The sequence below is a fragment of the Monopterus albus genome, unplaced genomic scaffold (genome assembly GCF_001952655.1).
Source record: "Monopterus albus unplaced genomic scaffold, M_albus_1.0 scaffold130.1, whole genome shotgun sequence".
NCBI lineage: Eukaryota > Metazoa > Chordata > Actinopteri > Synbranchiformes > Synbranchidae > Monopterus > Monopterus albus.
The window spans coordinates 67,392-90,592 of NW_018128010.1; the positions used below are offsets into that span (position 1 = coordinate 67,392).

General features: G+C 40.4%; 1 protein-coding gene across 1 annotated transcript in view; it reads right to left on the bottom strand.

Annotated features, from left to right (window-relative positions):
- The window catches only part of gbe1b (glucan (1,4-alpha-), branching enzyme 1b), a 72,972-nt gene extending 54,041 nt beyond the window's left edge, over positions 1-18,931 (bottom strand). The window contains exons 1-5 of the mRNA XM_020613150.1: positions 18,480-18,931; positions 8,029-8,198; positions 5,392-5,507; positions 3,176-3,301; positions 2,018-2,153 (exon numbers count right to left, since the gene is read on the bottom strand). Of these exons, the coding sequence (XP_020468806.1) occupies positions 2,018-2,153; positions 3,176-3,301; positions 5,392-5,507; positions 8,029-8,198; positions 18,480-18,658 (727 nt within the window). The 5' untranslated portion in view covers positions 18,659-18,931. The remainder of the gene's footprint in view (positions 1-2,017; positions 2,154-3,175; positions 3,302-5,391; positions 5,508-8,028; positions 8,199-18,479) is intronic.
- Positions 18,932-23,201: the final 4,270 nt, after the last annotated feature.

Below are 23,201 nucleotides of genomic sequence, written 5' to 3' on the forward strand. Positions count from 1 at the left end.
GGGCTTTGGCTGGGCCATTCAAGAACAGTCACAGAGTTGTTGTGAAGCCACTCTGTTATTTTAGCTGTGTGCTTAAGGTCATTGTTTTGTTGGAAGGTGAACCTTTGGCCCATTCTGAGGTCCTGAGCACTCTGGAGCAGGTTTTCGTCCAGGATATCCCTGTACTTGGCCGCATTCATCCTTCCCTCGATTGCAACCAGTCGTCCTGTCCCTGCAGCTGAAAACCACCCCCATAGCATGATGCTGCCACCACCATGCTTCACTGTTGGGACTGTATTGGACAGGTGCTGAGCAGTGCCTGGTTTTCTCCACACATACCGCTTAGAATTAAGGCCAAAAAGTTCTATCTTGGTCTCATCAGACCAGAGAATCTTATTTCTCACCATCTTGGAGTCCTTCAGGTGTTTCTTGCACTGAGGAGAGGCTTCCGTCGGGCCACTCTCCCATCAAGCCCCGACTGGTGGAGGGCTGGCGTGATGGTTGACTTTCTACAACTTTCTCTCATCTCCTGACTGCATCTCTGGAGCTCAGTCACAGTCATCTTTGGGTTCTTCTGTACCTCTCTCACCGAGGCTCTTCTCCCCCGATAGCTCAGTTTGGCTGGACGGCCAGTTCTAGGAAGGGTTCTGGTCGTCCCAAACGTCTTCCATTTATGGATTATGGAGGCCACTGTGCTCTTTGGAACCTTAAGTGCAGCAGAAATTTTTTTTGTAACCTTGGCCAGATCTGTGCCTTGCCACAATTCTGTCTCTGAGCTCTTCAGGCAGTTCCTTTGACCTCATGATTCTCATTTGCTCTGACATGCACTGTGAGCTGTAGGGTCTTGTATAGACAGGTGTGTGGCTTTCCTAATCACGTCCAATCAGTATAATCAAACACAGTTGGACTCAAATGAAGGTGTAGAACCATCTCAGGGATGATCAGAAGAAATGGACAGTACCTAAGTTAAATATATGAGTGTCACAGCAAAGGGTCTGAATACTTATGACCATGTGATATTTCAGTTTTTCTTTTTTAATAAATCTGCAAAAATGTCAAATTCTGTGTTTTTCTGTCAATATGGGGTGCTGTGTGTACATTAATGAGGAAAAAAATGAACTTAAATGATTTTAGCATATGGCTGCAATATAACAAAGAGTGAAAAATTTAAGGGGGTCTGAATACTTTCCGTACCCACTATATAGTCACACAGTATATATACACTTTCTCCACAGCCAAGAAAATGAAATGGCAGGCAAAGGCAGCCATCGCTAAAGATGGTAGAGTTTAGCCTCCTGGAGAATTCTATTGTGCAGATTCCCTTAGCTGCAGTAGATTCTTTGACAGCATTTATTCTGGCAGTTCCCTTCCCCACTAAACAGGACGACATGACCAAGAAAACAGCATTTATCAGATTGCTCCTGGTTTGCTGTGCTAGTCATAGCTGTGCCTTTTATTAATGTCAGTGCAGCAAAGCTGTATTTAAATGCAAAACACTGCCACATCTCATATGAGCAGAACTGCAAACCAAGGCAGGGATCAGTTCCATGAGGGTAAAGTCACATTTGACTTGAACTCTTTATAATGATTTGAGTCATTATGAAAATTAATCACATAGTTAATCAAACGCACATACAATGAGAACACAAGATACTGCTCAGAAGTTAAAGAACAGCAATGAGTCTAGATCATGGAACTGGAAACAAGATGTCAGCTTTGGAACCGTACCAGCTATGTGGTGTACTGTGGAGCCCTCTTTACAAAACACTGCCCAACAGTCAGTGACCTCCTCCGGTCATGTCAGTAAACAGGATGCTGACTTGCTGATGTGGTTTTGTGCAGAGGGAGTGTGACAGGTCTACAACTGAAATGCCGCTAGTAGAGGAATAGTTGCACTCAAAGCAGACTGGTATGTGTGCTGGGTTATGGACCAGTGTTGACAGAGATGGCACAGGACACCGGCAGTTACTGTATTAAAAAAAAGCCTCTTGAACCCCTCAGCTATTTCTTACGGAGGTAACGTGGTCTCATGGCTTACCCAGGTCTTTTATACGAGGTAACACGTTCATTGTGAAGTTGGTATATGAGGCAACCTTTTCTTCTGGTGAAGCGATGCCCACGTGGGCTTCGTATATTCTCAGGCTCGTGGGTTTCTTTGGCCGAGGGTGGATTTGCTGGAGAGGAAACCAAAAAAAAAAAAGCACAAAAAAAAATCATGAAAAGTGTCCAGCATGTTTTTATAAACATGGTAACTAATTATGAACCTTAAGGTCACAGACAAAGTGTTGGTTATCTGGGTCTCTGCACCAATATCCTGCCACAGAGGCAGATAAACAGTTCTGGACATGTTAAATATTGAAAGATCTATTATTCACTCTGCCTGACTTACACAACAGGAGAGTGATTTGTTTTAAACATGAAACAAATTTCCTGATGGCTACCCACCAGCCTTGTGAGCCCACTATTTGAAGTAGGTGATTGCCACTTGTACATACTGCCAGTAAGAGGGCTCCTTTAATTAAAATAGTAGCAAATAACAAGTAACAAAGAAAGCAAGGTGGTCTTTAATAGCCTCTTATTGTTTTGCTTGTGTACACTTGTGCTGAGGACATCAAGTAGCATTGAGCCACATTCAGATACTCTCAAATCAGCAGCCATCAAGCACCCACATTAAGAATGACCACAGCGGCTTCAGATGTGAGATGCAAGGCTGATTTCAAAGCAGGGATGGAAGGACCAGAACATGAGAGGCTATTTTAAAGGCTAAGACTGGACAAACGTAATATGCAAGAGTTTTACTGAATTAACAGAGGAGATTTTTTTTTTTTTTTTTTTTTTTTACAGCTTGTATTTCTGCTGTCTAGGTTTTCTTCTTTCACTTTCTCAGTGGCAGAAACAGCTTAGTTCTTTCACACAGGCACAGAATGTACAAGCTACTTGGCCGTTGGCTGTAGACCGTGTGGTGTGTTCAAGTGCCAACGTTTCGACCTGGCTGCCACAGACAAAGGTGATGTGAGGCAACACAACAGTTGGCCTGCGTCGCTGTTAGTTCTTTCACGTCGGCTTTGTGCGCTTCTGCCCTAAGAACCACTGCGCCGACTTGTGTTTTTGAAATTATCACCCAGATTTTTCTGCCTGTTTTTAAAGTTGACAAACTAAAAAAATAAATAAATAATTAATTAAAATAATAAGTTACAATGTAGGGCTGAGGGGGATCCCAGTGAACCCAGTCGTAGATGACAGCATTCTTTTCCTGGGTCATATATTTAGCCCAGGGTGAGATCCGGTACAGCCGCCGACCTTCTTTGGTGTGAACTACCACCTGGGAAAAGAAGACAAATGAGTGTCAGAGTATGTTATAACAAGGGCACTTAAACAATGACACAAAAAAACAAGCATTCAAAAGACACATCAGGCACTTCACATAAGCTGAGAAGAAGGGGGCCCACACATTGTCTCGTAAGCAGACAAAGGATATGGACCACATGATACACACGTATGCAATCTTCCAGCCATGAAATGCTTACATCATGAGACTGTGCCATTACTCTCCATCCATTATACAGAAAAGATGATGCAGACCGGTCAACCAAGCTGTTGACTGTTAAACCAAGCATTTTTCAATGTGTGAACATGAAGACTGCCCCTCTTCCAGAAAGCAGCTCTCTGTTCACTGATGAAAGACTCACAGCTCAAAAATTATACAACTGGGATCTCAGAGACCGGTGAAGACATACTATGGTGTAGAGGACAAAAAAGCTGCAGTATTGACCAGAAAACATCTTGTTGTAAATCTGGATTCAATGGTAATTATGTTGTGTTTATTTTGTGAGGGGTGCAGCTTTTCCATTGGTTTTAACACAGCCACTCGCTGGCCCATCTTGAGAGCAGATCTGGCCAGAAATCAATTTAGAAAAATAAGAAATCTAAATCATTATCCTTTGCCTCTCATCTATTATGTCTGCAATTCAGAACTGAAAGGGGGTCAAATAAGTATAGTTTGGAAATCTAACAACAAGTTGCTTTGCCTCCATCAGTCAAATAAGAAAGGACAAAGCCAGCATGAAAGTTGGAAAAACCCACCAAGAAATCGATCCTGTAGTGTTAGCCACAGTATGTGTTCACCCTGTTTTATCCCCCGCAGAAACAGGCATTAGAACCCCACTAATTCTGGCTACTGTTGTGAAGTAATGACTGTTCCGACGCCACCTGCCTGCAAGCCATTGGCCAGACCCCCCTCTGGGGTTTTTTCATTATGGCCATTGCACCTGGGGGTTAGCTGCCTGGCTCCACTTATGACATGCTTCACAGTTTATAGGATTAAGAAGATAGTTGGATAAATGGACTGGCATAAAGCCTGACAGAGCAGTGGTCCTTCAGACAAATTGGCCAGCATTAGGCACATTAAAGACAAATCAGACTGCTGGGCAGACTGAGAGGGTGCACGAACAGGAAAAACAACCAAGAGCCAAGCAATATGCGAGAAGTTAGGTGGCAATGAAAAAGTAGGTGTTTGATCACTTGGATAACACTTCCAGTCACTTTTTTGAATTTTTCCATATAAGCAACACAAAAATCTCACTGTAAATAATATACCCACAAAAAGACACTGCTTGTTTATGGAGACAAATTGGGCCCTGAACAAAGGGGGTAGAAGGGCAGGCTACTCTACATGAGAGTGATTGGAGCTATGCTTGTGCTTCCACGAGGGAGTGCTGTGGAACTAATTCTAAAGTGGAGCTCACAGCAAGACAGCCATTCATAGGCAGCGGGGGTGCACAAGGAAAGGCCAGGTGCCAGCATTTCCATCTGCTTCTTATCGTCCTTAGACTGACCTCCGCTGACAATGGGAGCTGGGCAGCCTGTCCAGGGCGCAGGAGTGTGCCAGAGATGACCTGGTCCCAAGGAGAGTGGAGCTGCAGTACCATCTATTCCTCGCCTGGCATCTCATTTCAGGATTATTTTTCATCCATTCTGTTTGCTTGGGAGACAGTGCATAATGGGAGGTGTGTCTGTTGCATTTAACCCTGATGAATTATTTACCAGAGCTAAAAACCAATCAGCTACACCCAGTGCGGGCTGTGTTTTGCACCGAACAAACAACAGCTCAGTGTCCGGAGGGATACTTGCCACACATACTGGAGGAGCTGAAATAAACGCCATCATTTGGACTCCTCATGTGTATCTACCCTCCACTGTGCAGACTGCATATACAGAGTAATCTCCCTTCAGAGTGCTGTGAGTATGACAGGTTGTTGACAGCGACACGCCAGGTTTTTACCTAGTTTATAATACACCACATGTGACAGAGAATCTCCCTCACATATTACAGTGACAAGTCCCCATGCCGCTGCAGCAAGATAACACCTACTGAGGGCGTGAAAATAGGCATGAAGATGTTCTGTTCCCTACCTTAAGTTTGGAGTTATGCTCCACAGCTGGAGACTTGTCATGCTTGGGCGGCAGAATCAGTTCCCACTTGCCAAATTCTTTCTTGGTGTAGGGATGGGAGAATTTGTCCCAGCCATCTGTGGGTGAACACAGAGAGGATTTAAACACATACATTTTTCAGTTTACAACACAGACCCAGACATCAATTCTGATTAAATGTACTGCAATTCCAAAAGCCACGATCATAGATGCCAATAACAGAGCTCAAGTCAGCTCATGAATCTCTCTTGTGCCTTTGGTCTCCTTTGGTATGAAGTGACCACAGACTTGTTTGTCACCTTGCGACTCCTTTGAGCCATCTTGTGACCCATGTGAGCTCTTCTGTTATAAATAACTACTCTTGTCTCTATTTTGTAGTGCCAGTGTGCCAATTAGACTGGCATTTATAACGTACTGCAATGTCATGACCAAAGAAAGGCTCATATGACTACAGCTGCAGACGACTGAGAACTCCAGATTCTTTTAATTTGAAAACTATGTTATTTCAGCTATACATTATAGCTTAGTCTTTTTTATTTATTATTTTACCACTAGGAGTCTCCAACATCAGAACTGAAAAAATCCCTACCACAGGGGCTTTAATTATTTTTTATTACAAATAAAACAATTAACAGTTGCATTCTTCTTATTACAGCGGTGTGTTGCCACTTTGCCTGTAGCCAACAGTCACCACTATGGCTTTTGCTCTTTTTTTAATATCCCCCCCTGTGGTCACAAGCCCTTTTTATTTTTCTGACTTCTGCATTCACTCTTCTCACAGTTTGTCCCTCTTTCTCTCTCCTCTAAAACCTTTTATATAATTCTTTTCTTGGTTTTGTACTCTGAGCTGCTCTCCTGCATGCTGTGACTTTTGTTTCAGTGAGTAAAGCATCTTAATAATCTAATAAGAAAAAAAAACAGTAATAAAAAAAAAAAAGGCATTTCATTCCTCACTGAATTACATCTGTGAAGGAACCGAAAAGAGAAGTTACATCCATAACCTGCTCATACCACATTACCAGCTGTCACTGACTCACATGAGTATATTAGAACACAAAACATTTATTATAAAGTGCCCATCTGGGTGGGTCAATTTAGGGTGTTGTTTTTATTCAGTAATCCAGATCTGCTTGCTATTCATGAGCAAAAACAATGGCAAGACAGAAAGTGAATCACGGGAGATGTTCCAGAAGTGACCGGGCATAACACTAGCCTTTTCAAAAGCAGGCCAAAACTTATTTATTTCCCTTTGCTTAAACTCCTCTGAAAGAAAAAAAAAAAGTGCATTATGCATCCAACCTGCACCATATTCATGACTAGGGCTGCTGGGCTGTTTCCACATTTACTATGAAATTGATTTTCAAATAATATGACTGAGCCATGTCAAAATATAATCTCTCACAGAATTGAATGTTAGAATTGAGCTGCTGCCCAAGGTTCTGGGAAGATAATTAAAAAGGGAAAAGGAACAGGAGAAATACAGAAAGAGGGAATGGCAGCAACAGAACTAACTAGCACAAAAATGTGTAGGGACAATATAACAAATTGACAAATCTCTGGGCGTGCACACACCATCAATCTGAGGGTATTACTATTAGCATTTGCTTTCCTTTATCATTATCTGCAGGGTGTCAGTTCAGAATGGCTGTGGCCCAGAGGTAAGAAGTGTGCTGTGGTGGGCCATGGCAAACGGTATTTGAGATATGTGCACAGGTCTGAATTATTTCACCATACATCTTGTTACTCTTTTTTCTACCATTATATTTTTTGCTTGTCCGGTGAGAGTAACAAATAACTATGGGCACGTGTAATAGATCTCAGTGCAATAATAAATGTGATAAAAGAAACAAAAAAGAATCAAAAAGGAAGAAAATGACAGAGCCTTTATATTACCATGCATATCTATTTGACAGATTAAAGTGAGTCTCGTTTAAACTTGTAAGTGATGATAAAAAAAAATAAATAATTATGCTGCACTGTCACAACACGCATTAACTGAAAGTAACACTCAAAAAAACCATTAACCTGAATTTACTTTCAAAGTTGGAACAGGAGGGAATAGAAATTTCAGTGCAAACAGAGAGGTTGCAGTCTCTCAACAACTTTGCAGGCAATGATGAAATAACCAGCTACTAAAATATTAACTAATACTCCCAGATTCAAAGGAACCCCCTTCAGTATGCAAGTTTATCCTGTGTAATCAATATTTCCCACATTTCCAACTCCCAGGTTGGTTGATCAAAAGAGCTGATGCTCTTGTTCCAAAGTCTGAGGTGCTTTTTCTTAATTTTTTGGCCCTGTTGCATTTAAGCTTGCAGAAATGTCAAATTTTGTATTTAACACAATATGCAGCCTTTCTGTTTGCAGTGAAATCTTTTTTCCTTTTGGTCCCAACAGGACTATATACTGTATGTTCAGTATGCCTATTAAATGCACCTTTATGTTAAAAGTCTCAGTTGGTTGCAGTGGAGCGAAGACACCTGCTCTACCAAAAACAAATGAAGATTTCCTAAGACAATTAAATATAAATGATGAGCAATAAAGCTCAGTGAGCTTTGAGAAAACAACCTGGACATCACGTGTTGCTCAGGTGCTGATAGTTCTCCTCAGACTACTTACTGAAGTCACCAGTGAGGAAGAGAGCCTCTGCAGCTGGAGCCCACTCTTTAAGGGACAGGCTGTTGTCAGGCAGTCGCTGTATACCGAAGGTCCTGTAACTGCGTGTGAACAGGTCAAAGCCTCCCTCTGCCTCTTCCAGCTGGAAAAGCTGCTTCTGTAGCAGCTCATACCTACAAGCCACGGGGAACACACACACACAAAAAAAAATAGCATGAATGTAGTGAACAAGCCACTGTTGGATATGTTTAAGGATAGAAAAAAATAACAACAACAATAATCATCATCATTCTGTTGTTGTGTACTCCCTTTGTGATTTATTTTTTATGAAATCTCACTGCACCAAGTTGTCTCTTCTGCTTCTGTTTCACCTGGCATTTCCTGCATTTCCCTGAATATTTTTTGACAACCCCCGAGAACATCAATTACATTCACGTCTGGGTGTTATGTGTAGGTGGAGATTGAAATAACAACTAAGAATCGTACAGAGTTTTCTCTGTGACCGACTGCTGAACAATAGTATAGATATAGTGAGATTTTTGGATATTTAATTCTGAACTAGTGACACAAAACCTGATGTTAACTGTTGCTTTAATTAATTATAGATTAAAAGTTAATGTGAAATATTCATGTAGTGCAATAGTTTACAAATGATAGCATGGTACACCGTGTCTTCATTTCCAAATGACTACGACACTCCACAGGATAACAATATAATAGTATTCACAATGGCTGCACAAGATGTTGACATGTACATACTAACACAACATTTAACTAAACAAATAGTCATCAAATTAAAATTACTGGGGAAGAAGATTGTAATTACCAGTAATGGTACAAATACAAGAAAAACAGGCCCTCTGTTGTAGCTTGTTCCCATATACTAGTGGTGAAGGCAGTTTTCAGAATTACTGGTCATACAGTGGGATTTCATCATTACTTACTGACACAAACTGGTTGAAAACCTGTATGTTCCATGGGCGTGTTCAACAAAGACATGAAAGCTCAGGACTGTTTGTGTCTGTTGATATTTGTGCCTTTGGTGAAGATCAGATCACATGATCAATTTATGCAGAAAACCAGGAAATTGCAAACTGTGCCATTATTTTTTCTTGTGACGATATTTATAACTTTTCTAAAATATTGCAGCATGTGCAGTGCAACAGTGCACAGTGCTGAATCTTAATGTTTCCATGCTAACGTTATCTCTTTGAGGTCTTACCTCAGGATGCAAACCTGCCTCGTTCCCTCAAGAACGTGCGACTACAGGCATATCCTAGGAGATAAACCTCTGCCTGCTACCTTCAACTGGGAAGGATAGACCAACTACTTTGCAATTTATCTCACTTAAGTTCCTGCAGCCAGCTGGTGTTCATATCAGATTCCCCCTGGTACAGAAAGCCTCTTTCAGCCAGCTGAGTTAAGTGCACTCTCTTCCCCTATAGCCCTGAAGCCAAGCTCACACTGGCCTGTGAATGCCCTGGGGCTAGTGATGATGGGCTGAAGTAACAGTGCGATTTCTCAGCAGCTGCTCCCTGTGTTGAGCATAGTGGATACAGACGGCGCTTGCCAAATGTAAACCTTTTAAGTCCAACCAATGCTGCCACATGCCTCTTTTGCCATTTTGTCACCATTTCAAGCAAGGACCAAGGGAAGATTCACATAAGGGCAAAGCTCCACTGCCACTGTATTAATACGCATCAAAGTCATGTCTATGATTATAACAAATGAGTTCCAAGGGGTTGGAGCAGAGGGATTGGAAAGTCAAAATCCTTTAGTCTTGAAGTATTCACTGCACATCTCCTACGTCTGTTTCCACTTATAGCATGGAGACAAAATCAGACTACACATAATAATGAGATGTGCATATTTAATCCAGAAAGTCATTAACACAGTTGAAGCTATATGTAAGCAAACTCAAAATATTGATTTATTATCCAAATTACTGATAATTAGATGGAAAATCTACATAAACATCCATGCATTTCTCTTTGCTTTTTCTGTATCTACAAATTTTTCTACCCTAGTACACAGTTTCCAACAATATTGAGTACTTTTAGAAACTGCACATGGTATCCATAGGCAACATTTAGCAAAGAGCAGAGCCTCAAGAGTCTGTGCTGTGTATAAAAGAAAGTCGGTGTTTGAGCTGCAGTTCAGTTTCTAATGGTTGTCATTCTGTCTTTAGCTAAAACCAACACATTTCTCTGTGGATCATGAGATAGTTTTAAAGGTACTGAAGGTAAATAGGCCAGGTCATGCACTCAAAGGCATATTTACACAAAAGACTGGACGACCTGCATTTTAAAAGTATCAAACATCACACACGATCTTTATGTGGCCCAGAAAAAAAAAAAACTACACCAGGAAATTAACTCACTTTGACAGGAATCTGCTAATATCAGTGAACACTGCTGTCAGGCCAAGTGTGCTACTGCTCAGGCAGGCCGCCATGCCTTTTCTTTTTTTAAATATATATAATACCATCCAATATACACTCATTTGGAAATAATAATTTGCATTTGGGAGTCTCTGCCAGGTGCGTTCCTTTCTCTGTGGCTCCTCCCTGCTTCAATCTGATTCGCTTATGACAGGTCAGGTATTAAAAAAAAAAAAAAAGGAACAAACTCAAAAATGTGAGCGTGACCTGAGAATACACCGAGGTTTATGGCAACAAGTTAACTTCACTGATTCTTCACCCAGTTTGTGATATTTAACATAACACTACTGATCACTAAGTAATCATCACAGAGAGAATCTGTGTTGTACTGAAGTCTGAGCAAACATGAGAAGATTCCCCATAAAGCAACTAATGCTAGTTAAGTCTAAGTTATTTGGCTGCTATTAATGTTAGCATGGCACCACCTAAGAAGAGCAAACCAGGGGATGCTCAGTTGCGAATATTAATGTTTCTCCCCAAAACTCCAGAGACAAATGAAAATGAGGAAGAAGGGAAAGGCAGAGAAGTGGTAGAAGAAGGGAGAGAGGTGAAAGTGGTGAATGTGTGCACAAAACCTCTAGCATCCTCTTCCTGCCATTCCAAAAATATTTTCTAGGGGAAACACTGCTGCTAGAATGGACCAAGCATCATTTTTTATCCTACATACAGAGGCTTTAAGATTACATATATTTTTATGGAGCAACATTAGCATTAATCTGGAGTCATGCTTCTGTCCCCCTGAAGTCCAACATTATGAGAAGCACCTGACTCAGCTGCATATTGTTGGAAGACGTGCAGAGAACACCTTTTTGTTCGTTATTAACTCCTCTTCAGCACAGTTTTGCTCTCCACCACCTCCTAAGAGAAATCAGCCTTCAATAAAACAACAGCAATATTTGAGTTTCACTTAGAAACACTGCAGCTCATTGTTAATGGTATGTGACAGTAGCCATAACTTACAAAAAAGAATTTTGTCCTGTCTCCCATTCTGTGACAGAGTGGCAAGAGATTATAGATGTACAGCCCTGACTCTCTTATCTCTTGGTTTGGGTAACTGGTCTTTATCTACAAGGATACTGAAGGAAATATCACATGACACAAGTGAGATATTATCCTTATAGATGACAGCACACAACAACAGTGTAAGTGACAGACATCGACCCCTTGTCAAATGAATCAGTTCAATGTCAGACAAATTTCCATTTCTTCTCCAAGTATCAAGTAAACTCAACAGAACTTGTATGTTGTTAATATCGGAGAAGCAGACTTCACAATCTGCAAGTTTTGGTAGCTTCAAATTGGCTCATGTTGGTTGATTTTTGTAGCATTAACAAATTTGTAAGTTGAAATTACTTTTTGTCCCCAATTTGCCAGTTGAGATCACATGTAAGCCTGGGAGAGCAGGACCCCTAAGGAAAGTTCTCAGGGGAGAGAAGTCAAAGGCTCAGATGGAACAAAAAAAAAAAAGTTCATCAGTTGACAGAAGTTCTCCTGCAAATTAAAGCTAGGGTTCAGGACGTGCCTGACTAAGTGGATCAGTAAAGATCTCATCAATGAGAAAAGTGAGGCTCCACAAAGGATCAGGAAAGCAGAGGAACACTCTCCTGAATAAGAAAGATGAAGGTCAGAACAGCAGAAGACTTTCAGCTCTGAAAAGCAGTGAGGAGCGGCAGAAGATCAGTCAGGTTGCATCTTCTGCAGAAACACAAGCTCCACCATCCTCGGGTACAGCGAATGTTACAGGAGACAGAAATGGAGGGTGCAAAGAAAAGCAGTATGACACACAGGCTGGTAGATCCGGAGACAAAAGTTAAGACTGTTGATGCCTAAATTATTTTAGAAATCAACTTATGCATTTACTTTTGGCCTTTTAGTAATTTATTTATTTTTCCCTGTATAACTTCATCCTGCCCAGGGACTTGTGAATGAAAATCGGCCTTTTGGCTACATATTTACATCTTTTGATGTTAATCAATGTGTGTTTGTGCCTGACAAACTATTACAGAAAGGAAGAAAGTTAGATAACCAAGGTCTTCATATGCTTGACCTCAGCAGCAGAAGACCCGTGGTACTATTTCACCCCTAACATTCTGAGTAAAATCCTCCAGGGGTTTCTTCTCATATGCATTATGTATTAAGATTTGTTGGTGAGTTCTTCCTAAGCTTCTTAGAAATGTGGGCTAGGTTGAAAGCCTTTACTGAATCTCTATATGTGAAACTGACAAAAAAAAAAAAAAATTAATGTTGACTTGGCCCATTACATTCCATACACCCCCTTTGTGTTGTTGTATATAGTTCAATACATAACAATAAAATCATACAATTCCTGCATTGGTTCATTTCTATAGAAATCATTAGCTGGCGTGGATCCAACATTAACTGGGCAAGACACTGAACCCCAAGCTGCATCTAGTGGCCAGGCCAGCTCCCTGCACGGCAGCTCTGCCGCCATCAGCATGCGAGTGTATGTGTGTGTGTGAGTGAGAGAGAGAATCTTTAAAGCACTTTGTCCAAGCGTGGTAGAAAGCACTATATAAGTGCAGTCCATTTACCATTTTCCACACCATTTGATTCTGATGTGCAAATGACTTGGTGGATAAGATACTGACAAAGGAAGTGATCCACACTGCGCTTTCATAATGATGAGCAATACTTATAAATGCCCAGCCAAACTTCGCTTTTCCATAATGAAATACTGTGGGAAAACAGTTGAAGGAATCAGAAAAATCAAGTCAAAAATGTGTTGTGGCCTCTCACTGCTCAAACAAGAAGCTCTGCATTTAAAAAAAAGCAGTGCTCAGCTACTGCCCTGTGGTTATTCTACAAATCACAAAAAGCTGTTAAATAAAACTTTTAAACACAGATAATAGATACTGCAAGGGCTTATGATGCGTGAAAAACAACATTCAAAGTCACCTACAGTCAGTTTCCCATCTTGTTTCTATTTTGATATCATACCTCAACTAAACTGTCACAGTTTAAAATCGTCTTTCATGATTACAAATCACTTTTTAAAAAATTTCCCCACAGAGCAGCTAAACTCCGCAGCCTGTTCATACACTCGCTGTTAGACAATCGGGCATCTAAATTTAAAGTGAGTGCAGGTTTGTTGTGTTGTGTATGACTGATGGTGACAGCTGAAGCACAGAGGTGTCAGGGCAGTCCGCAACAGCCAGGAGAAACACAAGTAGGATCTCGGTTTCGTCTAAAGGGCATCAATACAGCCCAGCAAAGGGGACTTTCAAATAACGTCATGATTGTCCTTCTTTGACAAAGTGCATTAATGAGGTTAAAGAGAGACCTGAACATCTTAGAGATGTTGATTAATGAAGGCTAAAACTCCATGCCTCTGTTGACCCTCAAGCAAGGTGACAGGAAAATGCTGCCAAAGCTACCTTTAAAAAGGCACGTGAAACATTCACTCATTATAATATAAACAGGGAGTTTCAGAAATGTGATGTAGTCCTGCTAAGAGCTCCTATTAACCAAGGAACTATGAGCTCTTTTTTCCCCACTTATATTTTTGGCTCATTACTTTTCAGTCAGAGCACATGCATTGCTAGTTATCTCTTCAAAGTCAATAATCAGTTTTGCTTTAAATATATTGCATCACCATCACAGCATAAGACTCAGACTTATTGCTATATTTTCCACTTTGAAATAAGTTGTGATGACATACTAAAATCTTTGCAAAAACTTTTTGCCATATTAAGCAGCAGTCCCAATTGTCCCTACTTTCATTTGGTCCAATTTAGGAGATACATAGTGCCACAAGCTGCAAAATCCTAGCAGCACTTCCTGCAGACTTGCGCAACAGGAAGGGTAAATAATGAAGCATGTCAACAGAGCTCACTGGGGCTGTAAGCCACACGCAGCATCAACGGTTGTTTCACAATCAATCTGAAACTAGCATCCTGATAAAATAACACAAAAACTGCCTGCAACCACGGAACAGCTAATTAAAATGGGAGGCCTGCAAAATCTGCTGGAATGCTTTTAACTGTCTATGGTGTGAACCAAAGTTGAAGAGACCCGACATGTGGATAGCCCTCAGCCGTAACACGGTGGTCATAGGTTTCTTCTGATAAGCTGCTGAATTCGTAGTACTGTGCAGCCTGGTGAAGGACTCAGTGTGACACTACAGCCCGAGTTCATCATTTCTATGCCAGTGTTCACGAATTGGTGTTTGGACTCTGGCCTTACAATAGAACACCCAGAGCTTGTGAAGAATTAGCCTTCACACAGCAGTGATCCTATATGTAAAATATATTTTTACAACTTTCACAAACACTTTTTTGAGACATGCCTAGGGCTCAGTGAAGCCTAGCAATTCCTGGCTGTGACTAAGATGGAAACGACACACTCATCTGTCTGCAAAGCTACAGCCCTGCTCACATGCTTCAAATACAAAGCAGGCGGTCCCTTACTTGCCACATTAGGGATGAGATCTGACACAGTAATGACAACAGATAAAGCTATATGGCCCCTAAGCAGAGATTTAAGGTGTAATTTTGGGGACAACCCAACAGTGAGCCGATACTGTGGCAATGTGAGCTGTAGATCATTATCACTGCTGGCCTGTAAGTAATAAACACAGTCATTTTTGTTACAAGAAATCCAGCAGCTAAAACTACTTCGACATAAGGTGCGACTTCTGTGAGCTAGATGCCTTCCCATCCTGAAATGAGCCTACAGGAACCATTCAAAGAAAAATAAATGATAATGCAATCAGCAATGTTATTATTAACTTGAACATTTGCTGCTACTCGGTGACTGTGCCAATCCCCCCCCCCCCCCCTCCCCCCACCCCCCTTCATATTAGACCAGTCTGTTTATCAGTTTAAATCCAGAACTCACAGCAATTTAAAAGACAGAAGAACCAAAAATAAATTAACATAATGTGAAAGTTAAAAACAAATGAAGCGTGAGACGGCAGAGTCGGTGGACCTACAGAGAGTGTCTTCCTACTTCTGGAGATTAGTGTAGATGCAAAGTACTGTAAAAGCATTTGCCACTGAAGGAAACAGGTTGGTTCTTCTCAGGTCTCTGAACTAATAATGAACTGCACTAATTCAAAACTGATGTATTTGTGTTCACAGTAAGCTAATTCTCACTCTATAATTTCCTGCAAATTATTCGCTGTATTATTTTGGCATCCTTTGGGTGATAAAAGAGTCAGAGAATAAAGAGGCCTAAGGCTGCTGCATTGACTCATTAGCAAAACTGATGCATATAAAATTCAATTCCAGTTAACAGAATAAAAACTTGATTCTATTAAAAGGTTTTCTCTCTCCTGGAAGTGTATATGTAATCATGGCATGTTTGGTAGGCTGACATCTCTGTCCATACAATGACCTGAAAATCATGTGAAAAGGAACTAGGACAATTTACCAAAACATCCAAAAAGACAAATCCATATATAAAAAGTCTATAAAAATATGGTTCTTTGCTGGAAACATTCGAAGGAAAGTTTTGAAAGTATTGATCACAAAGGTTACAATCCGATAGACTGGCGACCTGTCCAGGGTGTAAACCCGCCTCTCGCCCGAAGTCAGCTGAGATGAGGTTTGTGCATTGCCGACAATTAAGAAGATGCATCATGAAAGCAGTCTGGTCATAAAATACTGGAATCTCCTATGTGTAGTTTGATTCCATTAACCATTACACCTCCAGCAAATGTAGGAAAATGTGATAAGAATTTCTGTTGGATATAATCCAATAATCTAATAAATGCACTAGCCCACACACTGTACGTTCTCTGTGCCACACATACAAAGGCACCTACTTAAGCGTTCCACCCTAATAATACATTTGTGTAAACGCTAAATTGAGGCTGAAGGGGAAAATAACACAGTACATGAGTACTTGATAAAGTCACTTAATGTCTAAGGGGTTAGTGCCTTTCATGCTGCACAAACCCATTTACAAATACATTTTAGGATACCTGATGCCTCGATAACAACTACACAGAAATAAGAGAAAAATAAAATAAAAAACAAAAATGAGTATCAAGGTCTGCACAAAGTAGTGTGTTTTGATGCTGGACCTCTCAGCAGCCCCCCGCAAAAAAGCCACACACACACACACAACAGGCCAGGATCTAGCGGTCTTCCAGCCCAAAACACCGCCTCATGACACACAGCAAGTTGCATCTAGTTCATTAAGGCCATCAACCAAATAATCTTCAATTTCATTTTGAAAAATAAGGCTCATCACAGGAAATCAGAAATGATTAAAGATTACAAAGATAGCGGGCTACAAGCGATTGGCTTTGAATGCTTAAATATAGTGTTAGAATGGCTTAAGTCATTTCTGCTGAATGAAACAGTATTTGGTACCGTCTCCCCAGAGGCCTTCTCAATAAAACTGGTGGTATAGAATTTGTTCTTAAGTGTGATTTCCAGGTTGAAAAATTACCAAACTTTCCACAAACAATACTGTTATTTTGGAAACTCGAGTACACAAATAACTTGACCCCACACCAAACTCCCATCTGAGACAGCTTCTGTATACTATGTAAAGGTAAATCTCTCTACTTAAATCACTGGATGGAAAAAAATATTTGGTTGATAAGCCGGTTACTTAATGAGCAAGGTGTCTCATGAAGGATTTTTACTCAAAATACAATATGCTTTCCTCACATGCTCAGTTCAATGCTATATTCAAAGCTAGCCCCGTTACAGTCAAACTCTTAGTCCGAAGCATTGTTGCAGTAAACAGTCACATGCAATAAATCTACCTATGCTCCAAATTAATGAGCTTTACTTGGCTGAAGGGAACTCAAACAAATGAATGCATAACCAGTTGAACAATATTCCCAATCAAGCCAAACAGAAACTCCATCTGCCAACTATTCTTAAATTCAGATGTCAAAAAATGGAGAACTACATACAGAAAATATCCAATAGGCCCTAAAACAAAATAAGTCCACTTCAAAATTCTTAATTATATTTATCAATCCAGTGAATTGTTAAAACTGACATTTAATGTAGATCACAATAACTACATCTTTTGTGACAATGATACTGAGACTACAGGTCACTTGTTTTTTGACTGCGTACATTCTGGGAAGATTTGCAAGACTGGTTGTCAACTAAGATTCTTTCCTGCTCCTCTCACAGGAGAGACTATTGCACCTGAAAGATACAAAGAGGGAAACAGTATTAAACATTCTGTTACTGCTAGCAAAGTACTTCATCTGTGCATCAAAATGGAGGAAAAGCATATTCCTCTTTTCTGGCTTTATGAAGGACCTTATGGACAACCATCTCAGTGCTTTGACACTGATGAACAAAAACAGGCAACATCTCTCCTTGGAGCCTATAAAGAACAAAAATATTTGAAGACTGAGAAGCCCAATTGTATGCATGTTTTTAATTTTATTTCTTATTTGTATTATTACATTTCTTTCTCCTCTATTATTTATTTACTTTAATCATTATTTAGCATATGCTTCGCTTTTCTTTGTTACTTTATAGTGTTCCTTATTTATTTTTATTTATTTGTCGAGAGGTATACTGTTACTAATATGCCTTAATGTTTGCGCATGACTTTCTTGCAAATAAATAAATAAAAGCTCACGGCGCAACGTCGACGTCAGCTGACTGAGACACACGTACACTCTCGACCTGTCAAACACAGGATGTTGAAAGACGACCTCCACCTCCTTTCTTCGGGAACTTGTCACATAAAATGAAAATTCTTTCTGGTAGCAGTTCATTAATTTTGCATAAGCTGAACATTCTCTGAACGCTTGTTATTCAGCAGCGTGGAGAGGGAGGAGATTAGCGAAGTGTCTGCTGTGAAAGCGACTCTCTGCGACCTCTATTCAAAATGTCAAACCTCAGTACAGAAGGCGATTCTGATTTCTTGAAAACTGCTTTTTATCTGTTAGATGGACATTTTTTTATTTGAAGGCACGAACGCCAGCATAAACCTGGCTTCTGCTCGATTCAGCGGGGACTGGTTTTGGCGACAAGCTGTGCACAAAACTGCCGTTTGAGTCGTGTTTTACCTCCTCCTGAAGTCCTTTTCGTACGGCTTGAGATAGGGATCCATTTGAAGCAGCGAGCTGAACTCAGGAATTGTAACATTATCCTCTCGGTCTGCCATAGTTTCTTCAGACGAAACCAATCGAGCACAGACTGCTGCTGCCCGGATGTACAGGCAGTGACACGAACAGAGGACAGTCATAAGCTGTGTACCGGGTTTTATTGTCCGGAGACGACAGCGAATCAGGTTGCTTCCTTTGAAGCCCGTCCCTTCACATGCTGCAGTGTTTCGTGCAGGTCAGAGACCAGAGGAGCTGTGAGATGCTCCGATGTCGTGGGGCTTTAAGATGACAGCAGAGGAAGAACCTGTGCGTCACATGAACGCGTTTAACCTGCTTGTTAGTCTTCTCGACTTAAAAAATGACTGTACAAAAATACACATGCAAGACCATGGTCCTCATACCATGTATCATTTTTTGTGACCCCATGACCTTAATAAATAAATGTTATTATTTTTGTGATGTTTGCTGGCTGCATTCATTCTCCACAGAGGATGATCCCTTTTAGACCTTCAGTTTTATTGTGGTGAGTTACAGTAACTAGCTATCAGTTAATTTTTTAATCAAAGTCATGTATTCGTGACAATTTTTATAATCCCAATTAACAATTAAACATGTGGCTTTGAATAAAACTGGTCCTATAGTTTAGGTTTATAAGATCTATAAAAGTGAATTGATAATGGGCCATAATGCATGGTCTCCATTCACAATTAAAACTTATGGGATATGATAATATAAAAATGATAAAACATAAAGGTATGTGTTCGCTGTGTGCAGTCTTTTTTATGTATACTTCATGTTCAGTGGAAAAACTACAATTTTATTTAAAAAGACTGCATTGATATAGGTTGACTATTATTCAGCTAAAAGTACAACAGTAGAGACACATTTCATCAAACAAGTTCCCAATGATTTGGGCAAAGTTTATTTGGGCAAAGTTTGTTTAATGTCAAGGCCAGCTGTCACATAAGTGAACTGAGCTGCCTCTTGCGCCAGGGGCACACAGAAGCATGAGTGTTTGTCTGCATGTGTGGATGTGTGAGGGGATTTTTATTAAGTTGAGCTGAATTGCTAATTCATTATAATTCTGTAAATGTGCACTTTTCTCTACAGATTCACCATCCACTTCACTTGCACTGCCTTCTTTCCTTTTAACCTACCTGTCTTTCTAAAATTCAGTGCTCACACTGTTATGATCTTATTTTCTGTGCCCCCAATAATTTTTTTTTTCTCAAACTACTTTACAGAAGTGTCAAAACTAACTTAATGGACTTGAAAAGGATAACCTTGATATAATATAGATTCTATCCTTCTCAGGAAAGGCTGATAAATATGCACACTGGCTGAAGAAATAGTATGGCTCTTGAAGTGTTGTCCTTGTCACAAAATAAAACTGTCACAGCTAAAGGTCACTAAGCGAGTGTCGTTCTAAAGAGCCATCTGTTGGTAATAGATGGAACAAGTGTGTCACTGCCCACCACAGAAGGTTATGCCAGTAAATGTTGTCTAAGTGATTCACAGCTAAATAACAACTGTTTATAGGGATATGTATAGGCATCATCAGGTCTGTTCTCTGCACTTCCATCACTGTCTGGTTTGGCTCGGCAACCAAACAGTCAGGACTGCAGAGAAGATCATCACGCCAACCTGCCCTCCATAGAGGACCTGTACACCTTGAAGGTCAAAAGGGGGGCAGAGAAGATTTCTCCAAACCCCTCGCATCCTGGACACAAACTGTTTGACCTCCTCCCCTATTAGATCTTAGCTATAGGATGTTACTGAGCTGAAATAAGTATTTATCTCTATGTATATGGTAAAACAAGCAACGACTTCAATATATTTTTGTTTTGATTCAACTATTTTCTCACCGGTAATGGATGTCATTGACATCTTTTACATATACTCCACAACTTTTTTTTTCTGGCAACCTGTCTTTAATCACAAAACAGTTTGTCTAGGGGCACCCCATAGCCAAGTGGTTATGGGATGGCAACCCATATACTGTACCTCAGTGGGGTCCGTGACATGGCGCAAGAGGCAGTGTACACCCTGGACAGGTCATCAGTCTATCATAGGGCTCACGTTTAGAGACAGACAACCACACGCACCCTGGCTCAAAATTAAGCTTTAAATATTTGTGGGTTTTGAGTGCTCCTTTTTTGTGGCACTGGACAGGATGTGCTACTACTGCTACCAGACATGCAAAACACAATCAGAATGCCAGGTCTGTGTGACTTTAATAAAAGCTGCCACAAACAAGTTTCTGATTCAGGTTAACTGAGGTTAGTACACATGCATGAAACACTGATATCATGTGCAATGAAAAAACACAATTTGTCCTTCAATACTTGTTGGAGACCTGTCCAGGGTGTACCCTGCTTCTCAACCAATGTCAGCTGGGGTTGACTCCAGCCCCCCGTGACCCTCGTTAGGATGAGCAGTATAGCAAATGGATGGATGAAATACCTGTAATTATTCTTCAAAGCATTATAATGCACCCAGAATGAGAGAATTACTTTCCAAGGAGAAAAAAAAATACAGGTGCTGGAATGTAAATGATTAAGCTGTGAAATCAGTCAATACTAAAACTGTATCTGTAAATGCTTTTTACAGAAGCAAACATGTCATATGAACAGATACACAGTACTAAGTCAAAAATATTTACACAAATGAAATTTAAGAAAAACAATGTGGTGCACAGATTTCAGCTGTGGCATCTTCTTGCAAAATATCTAATGTTCATTGATTGACAAAGACATACAGTACAGTACATAGACCAAAAAAGAGTCGGGGTGAATCATTGTAATAGGTAAATATTTCTTGTATTTTCTGCTGTATGTGGATAAAATAGTATACTTTTTTAGAATCTTGAATAGCTATATAATAATATTTGATTAACTATTTTCTGGTAGTTTGTTTAGGCACCTGTCATTCTTCTTGAATTTTAGGTGTCATATTTACTGTAGTGTACAACTGAGTTTGTACTGAAAAGGGATAGCCTGCATATGGAGCAATGACAGTTTTGCTAAATAAAGACAAAAATGAATGCACAGGTTCATCAAAAATTTACTAAAATGAACAATAAGGATTTATTTTTGTGTGTGTTTAATTCAAGTGTTATAGATTTTTAGAACAAATTGAACACACAGAACAAAACAACCCTCCAACCATCCACCCTGTGTGTGGATGAGCACAATAAAGACGTCCACGAGCCTACTTTAACAAGTCTTTCACTGAGCTTGCAGTATTCTTCCAGAACTCAATTGATTCTGGAGAGGACGCATTTATCATTGCGGTCAAAAGCTCCTGATATAGGATCTCTAATAACATGTTATGAGGATTGAGCAATAAGCTTTTTAGCTACTGACAGTCCCACTAGACATATTGTATCACAAGAGTTGCTTTTGAGTTGCTTGGAGGAGCCATTAAGTAGATGGAGTGCTGGGTCCATTGGGAAGTTCACCTTAGTCAGGGAGGAGCTAGTTCTTATTGTCTCTTGCCAAAAGCATTGTATCTTTGGACAGTCCCAGATCATACTGTATGTACCAAGGTACCCAGGTTGCCCAGAGGACAGGATATACAGTTCGGGCTGGGGTTCAGTCCCATCAAATGTCTCTGCTGAAGTGTCACATATGCTGCATGACAAAAATAAATTGGTGATTGGGGTTATGTGAGTTTAGTACACAATTTGACCAAGCTGTGCCCCGATTTATCTTCCTATTGAGGTCAGTCATGGCCCATTCCCACTCCCTTACTCCTGTGATAGAGACCTTGGAGTATAACAAAAGTTTGCTGTACATGACAGATACAATATGTTTTTCAGCTGACAGAGTCCATATGACCGGTGGATGTTTGGGTAGTTTAGCGCCCCACTCGACTTTAAGCGATTTTAAGGCAGATCTGACTCTGAAATACATGAATAGTGTACGCGTATCTATACCAAACTCTGCCAGGCAGTCTTCAAAAGAGATTATGGTGTTTTTCCCATTAAGGTCAGCCAGGACCCTTATTCTATTTTTTGCCCAGTTGTCCTGGATAACGGGTTTACCACCTGAGATTAAATAAAAATTCATTGAAATTGGGGAGGATCTGTGTAATTTTGAATTGAATCCTGCATATCTTTCAATTGCCCTGCAGGCTTGCAATGGGTATGTCAGTATAAGGCTGAATTTTAAGGCACTTTTCCTACAGGAAATACCAGAAAAGAAAAAGTCTTTCAGTCTCATAGGTGCTACCAGGTCTTTCTTTATCTCTACCTGCACTGGACTCTGGCCTTCCTGAAGCCACTGACTGCAGGCTTGTAGGGTAAACACCTAGTGGTACAGTATGAAGTTGGGACAGGCCCTTCCCTCATCAACTTTGTTTTGTTGCAAGACTGACCACTTAACTCTCATTTTTCCCATTCCAAATATATGACCTCAACATCGTATCTAACCTGGACCAGATTTTAGTGGGTGGGTGAGGGTTGGGCTGGGGTGCTAGCGGTATCATAGAAGCAATAAAATGTATACAGGGATTTAAATCTTTGTCTCAGTAGTGATTCCAAAACATGTAAGAAGCCATATGAAGCCATAAGAACCCTGAAGCAGGACATCTCTCAAAAGGAGCATCACTTTTCAGTTGAAAATTCTGGATAAATAAGAGTGGAAAGGAAAGTAACTGATGGCAGTGAAGCTGAGTATATGC